The sequence below is a fragment of the Amblyomma mixtum genome, chromosome 1 (genome assembly GCF_055824585.1).
Source record: "Amblyomma mixtum isolate Tamu chromosome 1, ASM5582458v1, whole genome shotgun sequence".
Classification (NCBI taxonomy): Eukaryota; Metazoa; Arthropoda; class Arachnida; order Ixodida; family Ixodidae; genus Amblyomma; species Amblyomma mixtum.
This window is the reverse complement of record NC_143012.1, coordinates 314,764,028-314,784,253: the sequence shown is the minus strand read 5'-3', so window position 1 is coordinate 314,784,253 and position 20,226 is coordinate 314,764,028. Positions and strand designations below refer to the sequence as shown.

The window sequence follows — 20,226 nt, the reverse complement described above, 5'->3', positions numbered from 1 at the left end:
GCATCTGCTCGCGGTATCCGAGCCTCTGCAGGAGCGCTCTTCCAGTCGTTGTTTGCAACAGCCTGAGTTTTTGCGACTCAAGCTGCGCCTCTCGTAGCTCCTCAAAGGTGTTGTGTAATCCCAGGGCCATGAGTTTTTCTGTAGACGTGTAGCGTGGTAGTCGGAGGGCTGTCTTATACGCTTTGCGTAGCAGGGCATCCGCTTGTTGTATTTCGTTTTTGTTGAGGCACTGGTAGGGTAGGCTGTACGTGATTCGACTAACTACTAGGCTTCTTACTAGTTTTAGTGTGTCCTCTTCACGCATGCCATGTCGCCTGTTGGTGATGCGGGTGATCATGCGTGCGACTTGTAGCGTTGCTGCTTTCAGTAATGTAAAAGTGTGAGTACTGCGCTGGTTGGATTGAACCCACATGCCCAAAATTCTTATTGTTGTCTTTTCGGGTATGGGTGTCCCTTCTAGGCAGACGTTGAGTTTTAGGTCTTCGTTGGTTGGGACGGTCCGGTTTTGCTTGCCTCTCCAGACTCTCAGCAGTTCCGATTTCTCGGTCGAGCATGCGAGTCCTCTTTCTGCGAGGTATTGCTCTACACAAGAGGCCGCTTGCTGTAGCCTTTCTTCCTTCTCTCCGAGACAGCCCGTGTTTGTCCAGACTGTTATATCGTCAGCATACATTGCATGCCTGATGCCTTCGATGTTCTCTAGTTTTCGAGCTAGGCCTATCATAGCTATGTTGAAGAGTAAGGGTGAGATAACTGACCCTTGGGGTGTTCCCTTGTTTGGTGTGCGAATTTTGTCCGATCGTCCTTCCCGGGCAGCCGTGATCGTATAGTGGTTAGTACCTTGCGTTGTGGCCACCCAGGCAGGTGGCAGTTAATTGGTTATCGCGAGAGTTTGCTCGCCCAGTGAACGCTGCGGCCTATTCCTGCAGTGCTGCGTGCCTGCCACAACGTTGTCAGCGCTAACGCAAGCAGGACACATATCTCTCTCTCTCTCACCACCCCACGTACCTCAAAGCGCAATTCAGGCATCCGCTGACCCAGGGAGCCAGTTATGCGCACTTCCTTTGCTTAAAATCATCGGAGTCTAAAAAGATGCCAACGCCAACGCCAATGAACTCAATGAACACCGACGGCCTGTGGCTTCTGCACCGCGTTGTTGTCAATGTGAACGCATGCAGCGCACATCTGTCACTACCGCCACATAGCTTAAAGCATGACTATATACGTGCCCACTGTCCCAGGGGGCCAGTTAAGAGCCTTTCCTTTGCTTTCGAAACTGCTGCTCTTCATCAGTTTCGTCACTTAAAGCGCGACTGAGGTGTCCATTCCAAATCTGCAATTTTAAATTATGCGAAGGGCTAGATATCCAGCACCGCTGCTCGTTTACTACGTTTCTGGCAGCCCCGGCGCCTCATCACCCTCATCTGGACGCCAGCACATGCTGGCCTCCCTGGCAACGAGGAGGCTCATTCCCTAGCCCGAGGTCTCACATTACGGGCAGGAGTCGAGCCCCCTCTACGAGCCTCGGAGCGCCTGCTCTCCTTCCGTGATATTCTCTCGTACTACCGAGACAAACGAAGGGAATACGCACCCCCAGCTCCATCCCTCACCATACCACAGGCTGCACATTGGCGACAACTACAAACCCGAACTGCTTTATACCCAATACTGCTGCATGCCCGATACCCAGACCAATTCCCGTCATCATGCAAACTTTGCGGCAAACCAGGAGACTTCTTACACACCCTCCTCACATGCCCCACCTTCCCTCATCCCCCATTACCAACCGCGGCGGAGTCTTACTGGGAGTCTCTTCTGACCAGCTCGTCCGCTCAAGACCAGCGCCGGATCATCTCCAGCGCTCACAGTAGGATTGCGCTCCAGGGGTTATCCTTCGCGTTGTAAGGGTGCCTCCTCCTCACATTGAGGAGGCACCCAAGTGCCATGTAGGGGGCTTCGCCCTCACGATTTACATCATTGGCAATAAAAGTTTCCACCACCACCACCACCACTGTCCCAGGGGGCCAGTTATGCGCCTTTCCTTTGCTTTCAAAGCTGCCACCCTTCATCGCTATCGTAGCTTAAAGCGCGACTTAGGTGTCCACTGTCCCACTGGGCCAGTTAGGCACTTTCCTTTCCTTTGCTTTATCTGAAAGTCAAATGAAGGTGAAAACCGCCAGCACCGCGAAGAAAGCCCGAGGCCCTTTAGTGAAGCCTTCGGTTCAAAAATTATAAACTATCAATGTGATTGGTGTGGTATAGTGTCCCCGCTGGACGGCGCAGCCGCTGACGTTGACGGGTTCATACCCTGAGAGTGGGTGACGTGATCCAATCCGTCAGTCACGCTGTTCACGCCGCAACCCCTCTCCACTTTCCGACACCCGTCACCTCCCTTCCTCTCTTAATTTTCCCTCATCCTCTCCATTCTACTCCAAAAGTGGAAAGGATGATTTCCCTCTATTCAGATTACCACCTCCCAACTGAGGCTTCAGGAGGAGGGATGGAAGCACGGAGAGATTTTTCCTTTATGGGGGTTCTAATCCTATCGCATTAAAAACAGCACGCACCTTGTATGACGCCAAGGAAGAGGTTCAGGAAGAGAATAGATGGCGCGAAGAAGCAAGCTGCGACAGCCAGTGAACCTCCGAGGCATCCGAATAAGTTCAGCTTCCAGATGGCGATGTGCCTGGCGAGGACTCCCGCCAATGTGCCTGCGGCAGTGCATAATGTCCCTCTGATGCGGTCAGATATCTTTCTCCACAGCTCAGGCAAGGCTATCTCAGCCAAGCATTACACCGAAAATGGCAGAGCTTTTGGGGGACAAGGCCGCAAAATTAACGAAGTTCTGGACAGGACTTTTTGGTGGAAACCGTTTCAATGAGCAACGGCAGCGACGGATTGCGCAAACCTCGTCGCACATAAACGTATGCATAAGTTCACTGGGAGACGTGGTTAAAATTCACGCTCATTCTTCATTTTTTAGTGAACAACTATATTTAAGACATTTCCTTAGGACATTAGTTAACAGTCCACCTCAGATTTCCTGGACGCTCCTGGAATTCTTGGAAAAAAAACGAAATTATAAAGCTGCGGTGTCTTGTGAGGCATCTTGACTAGCTCATTCAGACGAAGACAAGAGGAGAAAGACATGACAGGCGCTAGACTCAAACGATCAACCAACTAGCCGATTAAGAGATATGTTGTCCGTTAATACCGTCACCATACACAGGCCGCAAAACAGGTGCCTCATAACATTTGAGCTATTTAGTTTTCAGAATTATCTGATATTGCGATGTAAGAAAAGTAAACTTATTGAAAACTTTTTTTCTCTCTTGAGAAAGTGTCATTTAGGTGTTCTTCCGTGCGCATAGCCCTGAGAAATAATCATTCTGTCTTACTGCGGAAATTTTTAAGATGTTGCTCAGTGAACAGATTTCTGGGAGTACAAACTGCTTGCATGCGCAAACTTATTCGCTATTTGATATCCAGGTAGTTATTGACCTTGAACAAACTGGCAATGTAATAGTGCATACTATCGCAAAACTCGGCCCTTGATGGCCATGGAAAAGCACGTAGTTCAAAGATATAAAACTTCCCACATAATTAAACATCAAAAAGTTGCAGAAGCTGGTCCTTCCGTGATTTTGGGAGTGGCCGCCTTCTGAGATAAACAAGCTAGAGCGCACTCCACAAAATCAGCATGGCTTCATCCACTCACGAAACAACTGCGAATGCGCGCGTCTGCGTTCGTACAGTCCCCACTCAATCCCGAATAGTGTACTTGTCGAGTGTCGCGGAAGCACCTGAGAAGAAGGCACAGGCAACGGTCAGGTTAACGGGCCACGACGCCTGCTCTCTGGTCACCGGGAAGGTCCGAAGCAAAGATGCAAATACCACAGCGGCCGAGCGGACCACAGCGAACGTAAAGAAGTTGATCCAGGCACAGGCCGCTGCTACCGCCCAACTTCGAGCCGAATCCATGCCTCCGTTGTCCGCTGCGACAGCAAAACGCAGTCTGAAGGAGGTACGTGAAGGGCAAGGTGCGATGCCGCTTATCGAGGGCCATTGAAGTGGATGTTTTGTTGCTTCACCCTTTTGCGGAGGGGCGCGAATGAGCGCGCTGCTCTTAGAGCTAGTTCCGAGGGACAGAACTGGGACAACCGTTCCGAGCACTGCTTTGGACCCCATTGCCGAGATCTGCGCTGTAAACAAGGGCGCATTTAAACGAAATAAGAGTGGAGACCGTTTTGAAAGCGAGAAAGTTTCCACTGGAAAGCTGCACTGGCTCCCAGTTTTGGGTCGAAGTTCAAAAAATGCATTGCGAAAGTAAAATCGCTCCCCTTTGCGCTCAACTTACCAACGACCCAATTCAGCAAAAGCCCCCCCCCCCCCCCCCCCCCTCCCCCCTCTTCGCTGGAAATGAAGAAAGAAAAGGACTTGAAAGAGCATCCCTGTACGTTGCTTCGATTGAATTTTGCTCTATGTTTGCGTCTCAGTTCACTATCATTACCAAGATCATCACGCTCTTCATAAATGAACTCCACAGATGCAGACTAGTTGAAGATGACAGCAGCTTCTTGAATTATTCTACAAAACGTGCGATCAAAAACTCAAAAGAAGGCAACATCCAAAAAATTAAGCCCGCGAGCATGTATCCGCCGGCTATAGCTTAATTTATAAAACACCATGTCGCTATCGCAATGACACATAATCGTGTCAACGGCGCAGGCTGAGGTATAGCAATGTACTACACGCCATTCCTTCAAATGTAAATGTAAGAGGGGTTAGAGGCGACCCCTGGTATTCGGCCGTACCGTTTCAACGTCAGCAAGAAGACGTAAGGCCTGGCCATCCAGGGTGATTAAACGTTCACCGATTTTTATTTTAAAAACTGTGAGACGTCGGTGCGACCTGTGCATGTGGATTGTACAGCATGGCGGGAATTACTTGATATGAGTCAGTAATTAGGCAATTAGTTAACAAAAAATAAGCAATCAACATTTTTATTTTTGAATTTTGGAGACAACGCAATATTGCGAAATTGAAGACATTCAACATCGAATGTGTGTCCTGCTTTTACATTTTCGAATCGGCAATGTGGTTAGAAATATTGAACGTCAAAGATAGCTATTTGAAAGCTTGTTGAGTTGGCTTGACTGCACTGCATCTTTGTAAAATCGCGTTTATCGTATTTCTTAAGCATGAAATACAGATACCGTGTGCGTATTTGATGCTGCGGAAGTTAACTTGATTTCTCTGATGATACAAAGCGCGGCATGACAGTTTTATAAATTTGCAATTCGAGAAAGCCGACATAACAGTATGGTTTATTGTTTATTGGAGTTTAACGTCCCGAAGCGACTCAGGCTATGAGGGACGCCGTAGTGAAGGGCTCCGGAAATTTCGACCACCTGGGGATCTTTAACGTGCACTGACATCGCACAGTGCACGGGCCTCTAGAATTTCGTCTTCATCGAAATTCAGCCGCCGCGGCCGGGATCGAACCCGCGTCTTTCGGGTCAGCAGCCGAGCGCCGTAACCACTGAGCCACCGCGGCGGGGCCAACATAACGATCTTTCAAGTGCGTATATTCGACGGTCAATATTTCCAACCAAACCTCCGATCGAGAAAAAAAAAATAGATTCCACATTGGATGCCGACGGCTTTGAATTTCGCAATATAACCTTGTCGCATAAAATGAAAAATAGAAGAAATTAGTTCATTTAGCCAATTATTCGTCTAATTATTGATCCATGCCAGGAGCATAATGTTCGCCTTGCTGTACAGCTCACCTGCGCAGACCACACCGACGCATATGCCACAGTTTAAAAAATAAAAACCTGTAAATGGTAAAATGAAGATTACGCTGGAACCGTGAGGAATTCGTGCTGAAATCAAAATTATCAAGTTGCTCTTCTACCTGGCAGTATCAGTAATCAAGACTTTCACAAGTGTACTTCCATGACCCGTGTGAGACCTTTTAAAATCTGGCGCCCTGGTTAAGTCGAAAGGCGCTTGTGAAACTAAGAACGCACAGAAACTTGCTTCCAATATATCAATCGGAACTTTGCCCCTCTCCCTCCCAAGCGCAACTACAACTCCTTTGCTAACCATCGCCGACGCTTCATACTATCCCAGTGCTCCGCTGAAAACAATATGGCGCGTACCAAAATAAAGGATGACATGAGTCGCTTGACGTTTCGACTCCTGCACGGGAGCCTTCTTCCCTATGTCCCTGCTTCCTCTAAGTTTGCTGTGTACGGGTACTGTCGAGTATTTCTCGATTCTTGATATTGAATATGATTAGTCACTTTGTGGTTGATCAACTACCGAGAAAAGTTTTAAGCTTGTCATGCAGTGATCAGCGGATTTGTCGCATTTTGCGAAGTGCATGGTGAAGTCTTCTTCGTCACAGTGCAATTGGTAGTGGTATACTGGTTGTTGTAATTGCCATAGCTATAGCTGTACAAGTAGTAATAGTATAGTAATTAAACTAGTAGAAGTTCTAGAAGTCGCAGTATGTTTTCTTTGACTCCTGAGTCACATGACCGCCTGCGGGCAATTTAAAATGAATTCTTTACAACGTTCACCTGCTAGACGATGATGAGAATGTATCGTCTTCGGTCATGTGATCCAGGATTCTAGGCTGTCGGCCTGAGTATGGTTTCTTGGCTTTTGCTTTCTTTTTCCCTTCGGGTAAAGGTAAGAAATAAAGGACTGCTGTATAGAGCCCCTATTGACGCAATTCACCCTGCGGTATAGGGCGCAGGCCGGTAGTTTGTGATTCTGGCGCAGCACTGTTTAGCTGTGAAGGCACGCAATGAAGAGAAAGGGATACTACAAAGACTAAACAGTCGTTTGGTTAACACTTGAAGCAAAGAATAAACAAACACGAGGAGATTTTGCAACAAACACGGTGCCCATTTATTTGTGCGTTGAGATTTTACGTACGACGTCGGTATTGCTGCATCGGGCAACAAATATGCTAAAGTGGCTGGAGGAAAGGAAAATCAATTGCCGCATGGAATTCAACAGAAAGGCCACCGTAAAATGCTCTAAAACTGCCAGGGATTACCACATTTTGGCTCACCTTGTCGTCGTTTCCCTTTCGTAAATATTTGTGATTTTTAAGACAGACGATAGCAAAAATATTTGCGTCAAAAAGTGACCTTTTTTTTTCACAATATCCACAACAGCAGAAACATGAACCACTCTCTCGTCGGCGAGTTGCCAGAAGTAGACGACTGAGCAGGAAATCTCATCTGCGCAAGCAATGACTTTACTCTGGAAACGGTCAGTCACATGCTCGTTAGCCTTGGGCGGTTTCTTGATATAATTCCTTTTTTCGCGATAAGCAGCGTTGCCTCACGTAACAGAAGAACCACAGTAGAGAGATGCACATCGTCACTCCACCCACAAGACGGAACAAGCCCTCGTAGTCACCGTGAGTATCCCTGTAGAATCCTACAAGAAAAAAAGAAATGGCACAAGCTATGAAAATACCTAAAAAACGAGTTCTTACAACACTCGCACATAAAATAAACGTAATTCAAACATAACAGTGAGCTTGATGAAGAGATGACAGCGTTTCTCCGAAGGAATCACTTGGAAGCTGTATCCAATGCTAATTCCGCAAATACAACTCTTTGAATTCGGCTTGGGATAGAAAAATATAGAAAGAAAATTAAAATGGCTTAAAAAAATGAGGGGGTAATGTGTGACTGGTTTTACATGTCGCCTCTTCAGTGCTGTTATGAAAGCTTCGAAGGGGCCACGTTACAGAATTTTTGTTTTAGAAAAATGGCAGGTGATGTTGCCAACATAATAGACGAACCCTTTATACTTTATTCATAAATCCCCCCCCCCCCCCCCCCCCCCCCCCCCCCCCGTCTATTGCCGCATGGTGTGTTAGAAGGGACGGTTGCTGCTTCGATGAAAACAAATCTTTTTTTTTTTGTGGTACAGCACAATTGGTTACCAATTCCCCACTTTGTCGTGTTTCACCAAAAAATGAATTAGCATAGAGGTTGGTCCTTCTCTAGCAGTCCCTAATTTCGAGCTCATGATCAGTTTATTACACACCTATTCCGAGGCCAGTATTCATAGACAGCTGGGTCTACGAGTGGCCGCAACAAAGCAGTCATCTCCGGCACGCCAGCATGCCTCTAACAAAAATCATATGGATTGTCTCGGCTTACCTATTAGTAGCGGCCTTGCTAGACCCACCAGCCCCGCGAACGACGTACCGATTCCGAAGCAGACACTGAGCTTCTCGATCCCCACCAGTTTCATGAAAAGCACAGGCATGAGTATTAAAGTTGCGCCGTTGCACAATCCCGACACGATCGACAGGGCCACTTGGTACGAGTATGAGCTGTACATTGGCATCAGGTAGAGCGAGGCGCCCCACAGCGCGAAGTGGAGCCACATAACAGTGCTCTCCTGCAGGTAGTTCCGATCCGTGATCCAGCCAGAGCCTGCACGAGCCAGCATGTCAGCAACGGAGTATATTGATATTAAGTACACCGCATTCCATGCAGGAATGCCCAGGTCCACTCCAAAATCAACGGCGACAGTCATGTACGTCACCATGTTAAAGTAAACAGTGGAGAAAGAAAATAGGAGGAGGTAAAACTTGGGTAAGAAAAGGAAAGACAGGAAGAACCCTTGGCAGGGCTTTGTAATAACTTTGTTCAAGAAGATCCTTTGGACAAGGCTCCGCTGCAGAGGTGCCGTACTGCTCCCTGGCTTTTCTTGAAAACAATTGTTTCCTCTTGAGCGGCACGGATTGCCACCGTCAACACCTGCGATCTCTCCCTTCGCGTTGCTAATATGTCTGCCATCTGCTTGATTTTCTTCCTCTATTGCGGGTTCAACTTTCATGAAACACTGTTCTAAATTGCCGTCACAGCAATGGATCCTTGGATCATCATTACAATGCGAATAGTTCGAACATTGGGTCTCTTCAAAATCCTGGCTTTGTATGATAACGGCACTTTTGCACTCTGAATCGTTGACCGAAACGCCTGTCTTCGCAGCTTCATCCATTTGAGTTTGCGGAGGAGGTGTGCGTTGGAAGAAGGCGCCAGCCGCGGAGTTGAGGATGGCTGCTCCAGAGATTAGAAGGGCGCCACGAATGCCGTACTCGTCTTCCAGCGCTTGTATGACAGGAGGGAAGACGAGCGACCCGAGTGAGAAACCGGCGTTGGCGATGCCGGAGGCCATCGCGCGGTACTTGCAGAAGTGCTGGTTAATCAAGACGTTGAACAGGACGACCACAGCGATGCAGGTACCTGCATTCGGGAGGTAGAAAAGAAAGAAATATGACTAATGAAGCTTTAGTGTAGCGCTGAACACAAACTGAAGTTATCGACAGATTACACCAACCAAATCACAAAGACGCTACTGCCACAGAAAACGGAGCTCTAATAAGCTAGAAAATGACGAAATATAAAATACAAGTGTCGCCATCACCGGCCGATGTCGCATTTTGCAGAGATATGCGTTGGAAGATGCCAGCCATGGAGTTGAGCATGGCTGCACTTCGATTAAAAAAGCGCCACGAATAGCGTACTCGTCTTCCAGCGCTTGCATGAGGAGGGAAGTCGAGCGCCCCGAATGAGAGACGATATACGCGTAAATAATTTCCGCTACTCTTCCTCAAGAACACACTAACATCACTCGCTTCCTCAGAACGGCACATTTCAAATGCTAACAGAAACACAAGAAATGCAGATAAAGGGGTGATCCGGCGTTTTGAACTTTCTACAAATATCATTCCCTGACCTATAACTTCCTGTGTCGCTCAATAAATATTTCACTGGTGCCTTGTCTCCTAGGCAGTGTATGTATGTATGTATGTATGTATGTATGTATGTATGTATGTATGTATGTATGTATGTATGTATGTATGTATGTATGTATGTATGTATGTATGTATGTATGTATGTATGTATGTATGTATGTATGTATGTATGTATGTATGTATGTATGTATGTATGTATGTATGTATGTATGTATGTATGTATGTATGTATGTATGTATGTATGTATGTATGTATGTATGTATGTATGTATGTATGTATGTAGATCACGAAGCCTTATTCGGTGCAGACGTAACGAATTTGAAAGTTTCGAAACAGGTTTTCTCAGCAATAAACGCGTCTTTTCGCAGCCGCACAAACGTCGGCATACCCAGAAGAAAACGCAGAATTAATTTTTACTAAGAATAAATATCGGATGAATTTTTCCTCATTGCAGCTTTAATTGCCAATATCGTTCTCATTATTTCTCTTTTTACACCTCGAGTTTTGTTTTTTGGTATCCTCGTGATTTTCTATGCTGGTAAAAATCGCTTTCTTAGCGCACAGAGAAAGCTGACGTCAAGAGCTGTTCTTAAAGTTTACTCTCTTATAGAAAAGTTCCTCATCTTTCTACCATGGCGGGAGGGAATAAGGAACAAGTAATAATGGCTCGATACCATTTATATGTATAAAAAAAAAAAGAAAACGAGCCGCACTCACCATGGATAAAACCTAGGAAGACGTTCAGGAAAAGGATGGACTGTGCAAAGAAACACGCGGAGACAGCCAGCGAACTACCCAGGCATCCGACCAAAGTCAGCTTCCAGATGGCGATGTACCTTGCCAGGACTCCCACAATGGCGCCTGCGGGCAGATACCAGTGACTTGCGCATATATACGCGTAGTTATGCCGGCAGGTCTTTCGATACACACAGCTCTTCGCTATCTCCTTTCATCAAGAAATTGGTCTGTTCACTGTGGTGTTGGATCTGAGGTTTGAGCTACGCGTAGGGGTGGGCACGGCACTAGCGTGTGCAAAAGCCACTGGATCGACATTCAAAAGAGCAATGTTTGGGATGCACCAAGCTGGACCCAGCGGTCGTCATCATCAGCCTGACTACGCCCATTGCAGGGCAAAGGCCTCTCCCATGTCTCTCCAAGTAACACTGTCTTTTGCCAGCTTTTTAATCTCCTCCGCCAACCTAACTTTCTGCCGCCCCCTGCTGCGCTTGCCGTCTCTTGGAATCAACTCCGTTACCCCTAAGGACCAACGGTTATCTTGCCTTCGCATTGCATGCCCTGCCCAAGCCCATTTCTTCGTCTTGATTTCGACTAGGATGTCATTAACCAATGTTTGTTCCCTCACCCACTCCACCCGCTTCCGATCTCTTAACATTACACCTATCATTTTTTTTTTCCATAGCTCGCTGCGTTGTCCTCCAGGCAGTTTGTTAAGGTGCATTGGCATCGCGCAGTGCACGCGCTTCTAGCATTTTGCCTCCACCAAAATGTGGCTGCACGGCCGGGATTGAACCTGCGTCTATAGAGTCAGCAGTCGAGCACCATTACTGCTGTGTTGAATGGAAACGAAATGATAGGTGCAACATTGGGAGTTCGAAAGAGATCGGTGCGGAATGGTGAGGAAACGGCAATTAAGGTTGTTCAAGCTTAAAATAGAGGCGACGAACAGAGGCAGGGCAGGTAGCACGCGGATTTGACCAGCCGAAGTTGATTATAGTGTCCTAATGGATATCCAGAGATGTGAAGTCGGATAGAGCGACAAAATCTGTAAATTTGCTTGAATAGTCTTTCAGCCGTAGTATAGTTTCATACTGCGATAGAACGTTGTTATTCATTCCTTCTTTGAGGTCGTCCCGTTCCGATACGAAGGGGGGTATGGGTGGTCGCCTTTACTTGCCGATCAAGCGCCATAATGAAGGAATTGCCTCTGTAGGGATTTCGCTGCGTGAGTGAATGTCTTGGATAGTTCGCCAACCATGTTGAGGCCATCGAGTAACGACGTCATTTGCGCTCATCCGCGTTCTTGTCATCTGCACACTTAATGACCAAGGACAATATCGGGCATTGAAACCAATGTTAATGTCTCATCGAATGTTGTTCAGCTAAATCCAGTGCGACCTTTCTTGACGTCCTAGAACCCAAACATTAGTACAAATTGGTTGCTTGCAGAAAGCTTGCGATAAGCCTGACGTGCTCTCAAATCCCTGATTACAAAACAGCCCTTAAACCGCAGCGGTGGCCTTAGTGATTCAGCATCCGCATCGCATGAGGCAGGTGCGAAGTTCGATCCTCAGTGCCGCCATGTACCCACCGGTAATACAACGGGTACACGCTCTCCCCTGGCATGGTGGTCGGCTTCACTGGAGTGAAAAGGTTGGAAAATGTGTCCCATACCCACAGCTTGTGTATACGAAAAGCACCCTGGGGACCATGGCTCTCTTCCGCCAAAGCTAGCCTTAAACCATTAAAATTCGTCGTCGTCGTCATCATCGTCATCACAATTATCAAAACAGCCATTAATGCCGCACTTATCAGAATTATTAAATCCTTGCGGGCCAAGGAAGTGTATGCAGCGTAACAAGGCCAAGATTTTGTAAGTAACTTGCAGACCTATAACAAACCTATGTGATCGGTATTTCTTTTAACGGGCGCTGCAAGAGAGCCCACAGGGTCTCATAAAGCCAAACAATCTCAGGAAGCCATTAAGAAGCGTGTCCGAGTACACGCCCTCAATACGGCCACGACTGGCACTCGCCGTGTGGGCTGTTGGCGCACCTGCGAGGAAGAAGCAGGCGATGGTCAAGTTGACGGGCCACGACGCCTGCTCCCTGGTGATCAGCGGGAAGGTACTCAACAGCGACGCGTAGATCACGGCCCCCGATCGGACGACAGCGAACGTGAATACGTTGATCCAGGCACAAGCAAAAGCGACCGTCCAGCTCCGGCCTGAGTCCATGTCTCAGCGGCGGCTCTCGCGAAAGCGAAGAGCGCAGTTCATGGGAGGCAGGGTACGAGTGTTCTTATCGCGTGCTATTGAAGCTGTTTCGCTGCTCGACACACCTGTAGGCTGGTGCCAGAAAGGGGGAATGAGCGGCGCGCTGGGCAGGATCAGGCCAACTCTTCTGGGGGCTGTTTTCGATGCTTCTGCGGGGACTCGGAAACGTGCACTAAGCGGAATGGGCTGAAAATAGAATGAATACGGAAGAAATAAACTCGCTACTGTGCAGGATTAAAACTAAAACACGAGCACTATTTCTTGAGTCAGTAGCGATACATTTTGACGATGGGTGTTCAGCATTAGATTTCCAGGGCTTGTTAGGATCCATGGGGTTTAACGTCCCAAAGCGACTCAGGCTATGAGGGAGGCCGTAGTGGAGGGCTCTGTATAATTTATACCTCCTGGGGTTCTCTAACGTGCGCTGACATCGCACAGTAAATGGGCTTTTCACCTCCATCGAAATGCGACCGCCGCCCGGGGTCGTGTTAAAAATAAGCGACGAACGATAAAAAGAATGAAAAATTGAAAATTGGTTTTTGAGGAAAGGAAATGGCGCAATATTTGTCTCACATACAGGAACCGCGCCGTAAGGGAAAGGAGGAAAATGGGAATGAAAGAAGGAAGTGAGAAAGAGGTGCCGTATTGAATGGCGTTTTGTAGCGAGAGCTACATTACCCGCTGTCTCGCCGTTTCGCTGTGGGCGTTCGACGCCACTTGTGCGCATGCGCGAGGAGCGGGGTAACGACACAACCACGGTGTGGACACAACCGTGCAGCTGATGCGCCGCGCGCCGTGCCGCTCGCCTCCGACCGAGAGGAGTCGCTTAGTGACGTCACAGCTACCGGCGACACGCGCCGACGCTGCTCGCCTCCGACCGTGAAAGAGACTGCGCATGCGCGACACGCAGCTGGCGCGCCGTGGTCTACTGCACAGGCGCGGAAAGGGGAGGAGGAGGGTCGCAGAGTATAAATGGTGGTGCCACACCATGGGTATCTGTTCTCGCTTCGGCGAGCGCGGCTTCGGCCGCTTCTTTTTGAGCAGCGTCCGCTCCGGCGGACGCAGTTGTTGCTGCGACGCGCGTCTTTTCTTTCCTTTTTCTCTTTCCTCTGATCTTTTAACTCTCCTCTATTTGCACGTGGCAGCGGTGGTGGCTTGGCTCGAGCCAGTAGCAGGCCCGTGCAATTTCCTCTTCATCCTTCTCTCAGTCACAACAACAACAACAACAATGCATTGAGAAGGAGTATCTGTTCTCGCTTCGGCGAGCGCGGCTTCGGCCGCTTCTTTTTGAGCAGCGTCCGCTCCGGCGGACGCAGTTGTTGCTGCGACGCGCGTCTTTTCTTTCCTTTTTCTCTTTCCTCTGATCTTTTAACTCTCCTCTATCTGCACGTGGCAGCGGTGCTGGCTTGGCTCGAGCCAGTAGCAGGCCCGTACAAGTTCCACTTCATCCTTCTCTCAGTCACAACAACAACAAATGCATTGATATATAGCATTGGGTGGAGGCGATGTAGATGTTGGAGACTGGGGACAGCAAAAGTCTGATTAAGTGAAGCGTGTAGACATCCGGCGAAGAAAGGTGTTTGTAAGGCGGGAGGTAGATGCGTCGATTGAGTCGTCAGGTCTCAAGGCACATAGAGTAGTGTGTCGAAAGAAGATAACGGTTGTTAAGGAGGAGGAAGAAAGACTTTTAATGACCAAAAAAAAAAAGGGTGTTGACTGAGCTGGCAGTTGGAGTCTCCAGTCCAGGACCACAGTGACCCCTGCCGACGAGCGCATGAGTTCGACGAGCACTCGTTGGCTCTCCAAGGTGATGAACCCGGTCAGTTGTACCTCACACAGCTCGGCTGACGTGTCCGATGCCCGTAAATTTTGCAGTTTAGCCTGGCACCCGCATGATATATGAAAGAGTGTTGGACTAGCGCTGCACCAAAGAGCTGGTGTTTTGGTATTGGATGGTACAGATTTTGTGGTATCTAGAAAGGTTTCTTTGAATTTGACGCCAGGCGTACGCTTCCACTGAGGTGAGGGGCCTGTGTTGTGCTGGATAAATACGGCGGTCGAGCCGCCGGATCTCAAGGTGTTAAGGTGTGAATATATGTGTGAACAAGGGGGGGAGAAGGTAGGCCGTTCCGCTCAGCTGGTAAGATCGCGAGCTAAAGCGTTAATCCTCTCGTTCCCCTCTATAGCTCTCGTGGCCTAGCTGGGGCGCACCTAATGCGATGATGTTCGGTGAGACGGGAGGCCAAGATGATCGCCGCTTGAGTGGTTGGTGGTGGTGGTGGTGAAAAACTTTAATCAAAGAGAGCTTGAGGGTAAAAAAAAAACCATGCTGCATGGTAGGTATCCTTAGTCCGGGACACCGCACGACGAGGCCCCGTCTCGCGCCCGCTTGACCAGAGCCCTTTGGGACTCCAGTGTGGAGCAGTTGAGGAGGGCAGTCTCCCATGCCTCTCGGGTGGGGGTGAGGGAGGGGGGAAGGTGAGGATTCTGAGTACATGCCCACAGCATGTGAAAGATATCGCAGATCTCTCCACAGTGCGGGCAGTGCCCATCTGTGTTCGGATCAAAGTGTTTTGCTATTGCAGGACAGAGAAGGGTTCCTGTCTGCAGGCGCCGCAGAGTTCGCTCCTCCGCCTTACTCAGCCCCTTGGCAGGTGCCGGGTAGAGACGGTGGCTGTCGCAATAATAAATTAGGATTTCGCGGAACCGCAGAAGCGGTTTATGAGCTTCTGAGCCATGAGAGCTAGGATGAGGAGCCCGGTGTGTGAGCGCTCGGGCGGCCGCATCAGCGGCCTCATTGCCTCGTAGACCCTGGTGGCCAGGAGCCCAGATCGTCGGCCTGTCGTGTAATTGCGGCATGCTTTTTTAGAGTCGGTGACGATGTGGGAAGGGGCGTCTATGTTTTCAAAACGTTTGATAGCCAGTGCCACTGCAGTAGCCTCTGCTGTGGCTGGACTCTCGGTTCGTGCCGATGCCGTTAAAACCGGGTTCAAACTGCGGTAAAGAGCCGCTACCACCGCGATCGCCGCGGCCGGGATCGAACCCGCGTCTTTCGAGTCAGCAGCCGAGCGCCGTAACCACTGAGCAACCGGGCCGGCCGAATGTAAAGTATAGGATTACCAATTCAGCATACATGGGCATTAACGCTACCGCGTCGTACCCTTAGGCGGCGCTAAAGTCTGATTTCGGCGATCTTTGCCTGGAGCCTCCTTGACCTGGAAAGCGAGCTTCGAACCGAAACCGAAGTGCTAGGGCATCTAATTCACATTTGGCCTAACCACACTAAATCGGCCGCCACTTTTTGGGCTGTTTAACTCCTAATTTATCTCTTGGACTGCGATATTTATGAATTTTTAATGCATCTGTTTCGATGATTTTATTGCCAGCCGACTCTGCAATTATCAAGAATCTCGGAGCTTGCGACTTGAACGCAGTTTACATTCTTGGCCACAAGCGGTGTGGCCATCCAAAAACACCCGAAATTTGGTCACCTCGGGCCGCCGTTTTTTTGCGCATGGACCCTGTGGAAAGTTTCCCAGCTGGTGATTGCTGTAATGGGTGAGGGGACTCAACGCAGTGGTTCACGCGAAGTTCGTCTGCTTCCGCTACTTCCAGCTCTTATTTTCTACCCCTGCTCATGTGCTTCATCGCGGTGGCTGTATTGATATCGTTTGTTTCACTGATTTATTTGTGATGCGTCATTCATAACTGCACTGCATCATCACAAGACCAGTGCAATGTCGACTCTACACTCCTCCATGGCATCTATCACACAAATTGCGAGCTGCATCGCAATCAAAGGATAAAAAATTCAGGGGGCACTTTGACTGTCTAAAGTGGGTAGAGGCGGAAGCGTTTTCCGCACCACCTTCGCTGTTTCTGTGGCACCGGTGGCGTCACATATAATTGAGTACTAATTACTAAGTGATGACAAATCACTAATTAATGGTTAATTACTGATTAATGCCTGAATACTAATTAACTGCTAATTAATTAGGCTTAAGCTTCGCATCTAGGAGTGGAACGCGACAGCGCGTTGTAGCGCTGCCAGGGAGTCCACGGAACACCACCCGTTCAGCGCGATGCCTTGCCCTTTGAACGCAACGCTTTTTGAGGAAAGGAAATGGCGCAGTAATTCTCTGTCATCTCGGTGGACACCTGAACCGCACCGTAGAGGAAGGGAGGAAGTGAAAGTGAAAGAAGATAGATAAAGAGGAGCCGTAATGAAGAAAATGAAAATTGTATTTGAGGAAAGGAAATTACGCAGTAACTGTCTCACAAAATTCAGGGGGGCACTTTTTTGACCTAAAGTGTGGTCACTGATGCCCCTAAGAGTGGAACGCGACAGCGTCTTGCAACGCTGCCAAGGAGTCCATAGAACGCCATCGCCCATTCGGTTCTACGCCTCGCTCGTCAGTAAATTGGTTTTTGAGGAAAGGAAATGTATCTGTCTCTCATTTGTCGGTGGACACCTAAACCTCGCGGGAAGCGAATGAAGGAGGATGAGAGTGAGTGAAGACACCGTATTCACTAGACGCGCCTTTGTTCATTCCAAACCATCGAGCAGGCATGGCGGAGTGGGTAGCATGCTCGTCTCTCACGCCGAAGACAGGGGTTCGATTCCTGAGCTCGACCAATTTCTTAATCGCTTTTATTTATTTATATGGCCTGACTAGTAAAGCTAATTAGGCTAATTGGGTAATTAAGCAATTAACTAAGCTCAGTCCCACTTACTTGGAGCATCACTATACGATCCCTTCAATTGGTTGCATGGTTACTAGCCGAAGTACAATTGGCCCGGTTTGAAATTCGCGCACTGCGACGTCACGACCGTTTCCACCAATTGAAAAGCGTGACATTTTCTGTCGACAACTGCTGCTTACAACGATGAGACACTACAGGCTTCCGCCTTAAAAATTCAGGGGGCACTTTGACTGTCTAAAGTGGGTAGAGGCGGAAGTGTTTTCCGCACCACCTTCGCTGTTTCTGTGGCACTGCTGGCGTCACATATAATTGAGTACTAATTACTAAGTGATGGCAAATCACTAATTAGTTGTTAATTACTTATTAATGCCTGAATACTAATTAACTGCTAATTACTGACGCTTAAGCTCCGCCTTAAGGAGTGGAACGCGACAGCGCGTTGTAGCGCTGCCAGGGAGTCCACCTAACGCCACCACCCGTTCGGCGCGATGCCTTGCCCTTTGAACGAAACGCTTTTTGAGGAAAGGAAATGGCGCAGTAATTCTCTGTCATTTCGGTGGACACCTGAACCGCACCGTAGAGAAAGGGAGGAAGTGGGAGTGAAAGAAGATAGATAAAGAGGAGCCGTAATGAAGAAAATGAAAATTGTATTTGAGGAAAGGAAATTACGCAGTAACTGTCTCACATATCCAGGTGGACACCCGTCAAAATTCAGGGGGGCACTTTTTTGACCTAAAGTGTGATCACTGATATGTGGTTAATATGTTAAGCTTCACCCCTAAGAGTGGAACGCGACAGCGTCTTGCAACGCTGCCAAGGAGTCCATAGAACGCCATCGCCCATTCGGTTCTACGCCTCGCTCGTCGGTAAATTGGTTTTTGAGGAAAGGAAATGTATCTGTCTCTCATTTGTCGGTGGACACCTAAACCTCGCCGGAAGGAAATGGAGGAGGATGAGAGTGAGTGAAGACACCGTATTCTCTAGACGCGCCTTTGTTCATTCCAAACCATCGAGCTGGCATGGCTGAGTGGATAGCATGCTCGTCTCTCACGCCGAAGACCGGGGTTCGATTCCTGAGCTCGACCAATTTCTAAATCGGTTTTATTTATTTATATGGCCTGACTAGTAAACCTAATTAGGCTAATTGGGTAATTAAGCAATTAACTAAGCTCAGTCCCACTTACTTGGAGCATCACTATACGATCCCTTCAATTGGTTGCATGGTTACTAGCCAAAGTGCAATTGGCCCCGTTTGAAATTCGCGCACTGTGACGTCACGACCGTTTCCACCAATTGAAAAGCGTGACATTTTCTGTCGACAATTGCTGCTTACAACGATGAGACATTAAAGGCTTCCGCCTTAAAATTGGAAGAGGTTTTGTAAGAATGCGCCATGCGAACTGTTGAGAGGTGTGGCGTGCCCAGTGGCTTATACGTCTCGTCTGCTAGCCCACAGCCAGCCTTTACATGCTCTCGGGAAAATACGTATATCGTTTACCCAACTGTTCAGGTTCCAGTAACTGGCAGCGGTCCAAAAAAAACTGAATGGCACCCGCTTGGGCGACACGACGGAAATGAGTGTGCGGTCTCCGTTACCAACTACGGTCATTGACCGCACACCAATTCCATTTTCATTTCTTTTATCTTTCGTTCTTGGCGCCTTAGTTTGTTCACCTTCTTTTAACTCCGCAACATCGGCCATTCTCGACTTTGCGTTCATAGGTCGGTGGGAGTACTCACGCCACTCCTGGCGCAGTGCTTCAGCGGTAAGCGGTGCACCCCTGCTCTTCAATGGCAGATGCTACCACCGGTGGGGATTGTGAGACTCAGGTTGCTCATCCCGGGCAACCTCTCACGACTAATCAATTTAACTGCCCACCTACCGCGGTGGGCGCCTTGCTCATAATCCGGTAGGTAGGTCCTCAAATCTTCACTTTCTCTGCGACATGTCCCCTCTAATGCTTACGCACGAAAACGAATATATGACTGACACGTTAAACTTTTTGAAACGCATCTGAAACTGGCTACTGCGCAGATGCATAACAGCCGTATTAACCATGAAACCTCACATTCCCTTCCGGGATTGTCGATTTCAGCGCTCACGGCATGCACATACGCAGCACAAATAAATTAGTGAATAAACGATGCTATCATGTACGACGACTGCTGTGAAACAGGCACGCATGGAAAGAAAATGGGACTGACAAGTTGCTTGCGGACGACTTTCGTAATTTTTCGCACTGACGACGGAAACGCACCTCCCCCATTTTCGGAACACAGACGAATACCAAAGTTGTTTACATTGCCTCTTAGGCAGCATTTTTGTTCCGATTTAAACAAGATATATGAACGCAGGAAGAAAGGGCGTATGTCCAAGTCAATGCGGCACTTCCGCCGGAGAACGAAATCCGGCCTCCAACTGCAAAATTGTTCCAACAGTTTGCGAGTGGATGGGAACAGAGTACTCAGGCTGTTAGGAGGAGCCGCCACGCTTCGGCGCCGTGCATGGTTGCATGAAACGTGAAGGGCATGGATGGATGGAAACAACTTTATTACACAAACAAAAATCTTCCAGGGTGGTCCCCTACTGGTCCAGGAGTCCACGGGATAGTGCTTCACGTAAAGCCCGATCCACTAGCCATTTCTGGCCGGCGGGCTGAGCGGTCCGTAAAGCAGCCTCCCAGGAAGAATGAGTGGGATTGGGGAT

The 20,226-nt window shown here is 48.5% G+C and overlaps 1 protein-coding gene across 1 annotated transcript in view; it reads right to left on the bottom strand.

The window, feature by feature from the left end:
• Window positions 1-12,776, bottom strand: part of LOC149372524 (uncharacterized) — a 20,052-nt gene extending 7,276 nt beyond the window's left edge. Inside the window, exons 1-6 of the mRNA XM_089582189.1 lie at window positions 12,596-12,776; window positions 10,520-10,663; window positions 8,196-9,290; window positions 7,312-7,461; window positions 3,801-4,199; window positions 2,565-2,708 (exon numbers count right to left, since the gene is read on the bottom strand). Of these exons, the coding sequence (XP_089438315.1) occupies window positions 2,565-2,708; window positions 3,801-4,199; window positions 7,312-7,461; window positions 8,196-9,290; window positions 10,520-10,663; window positions 12,596-12,776 (2,113 nt within the window). The remainder of the gene's footprint in view (window positions 1-2,564; window positions 2,709-3,800; window positions 4,200-7,311; window positions 7,462-8,195; window positions 9,291-10,519; window positions 10,664-12,595) is intronic.
• Between the last annotated feature and the right edge of the window lie 7,450 nt (window positions 12,777-20,226).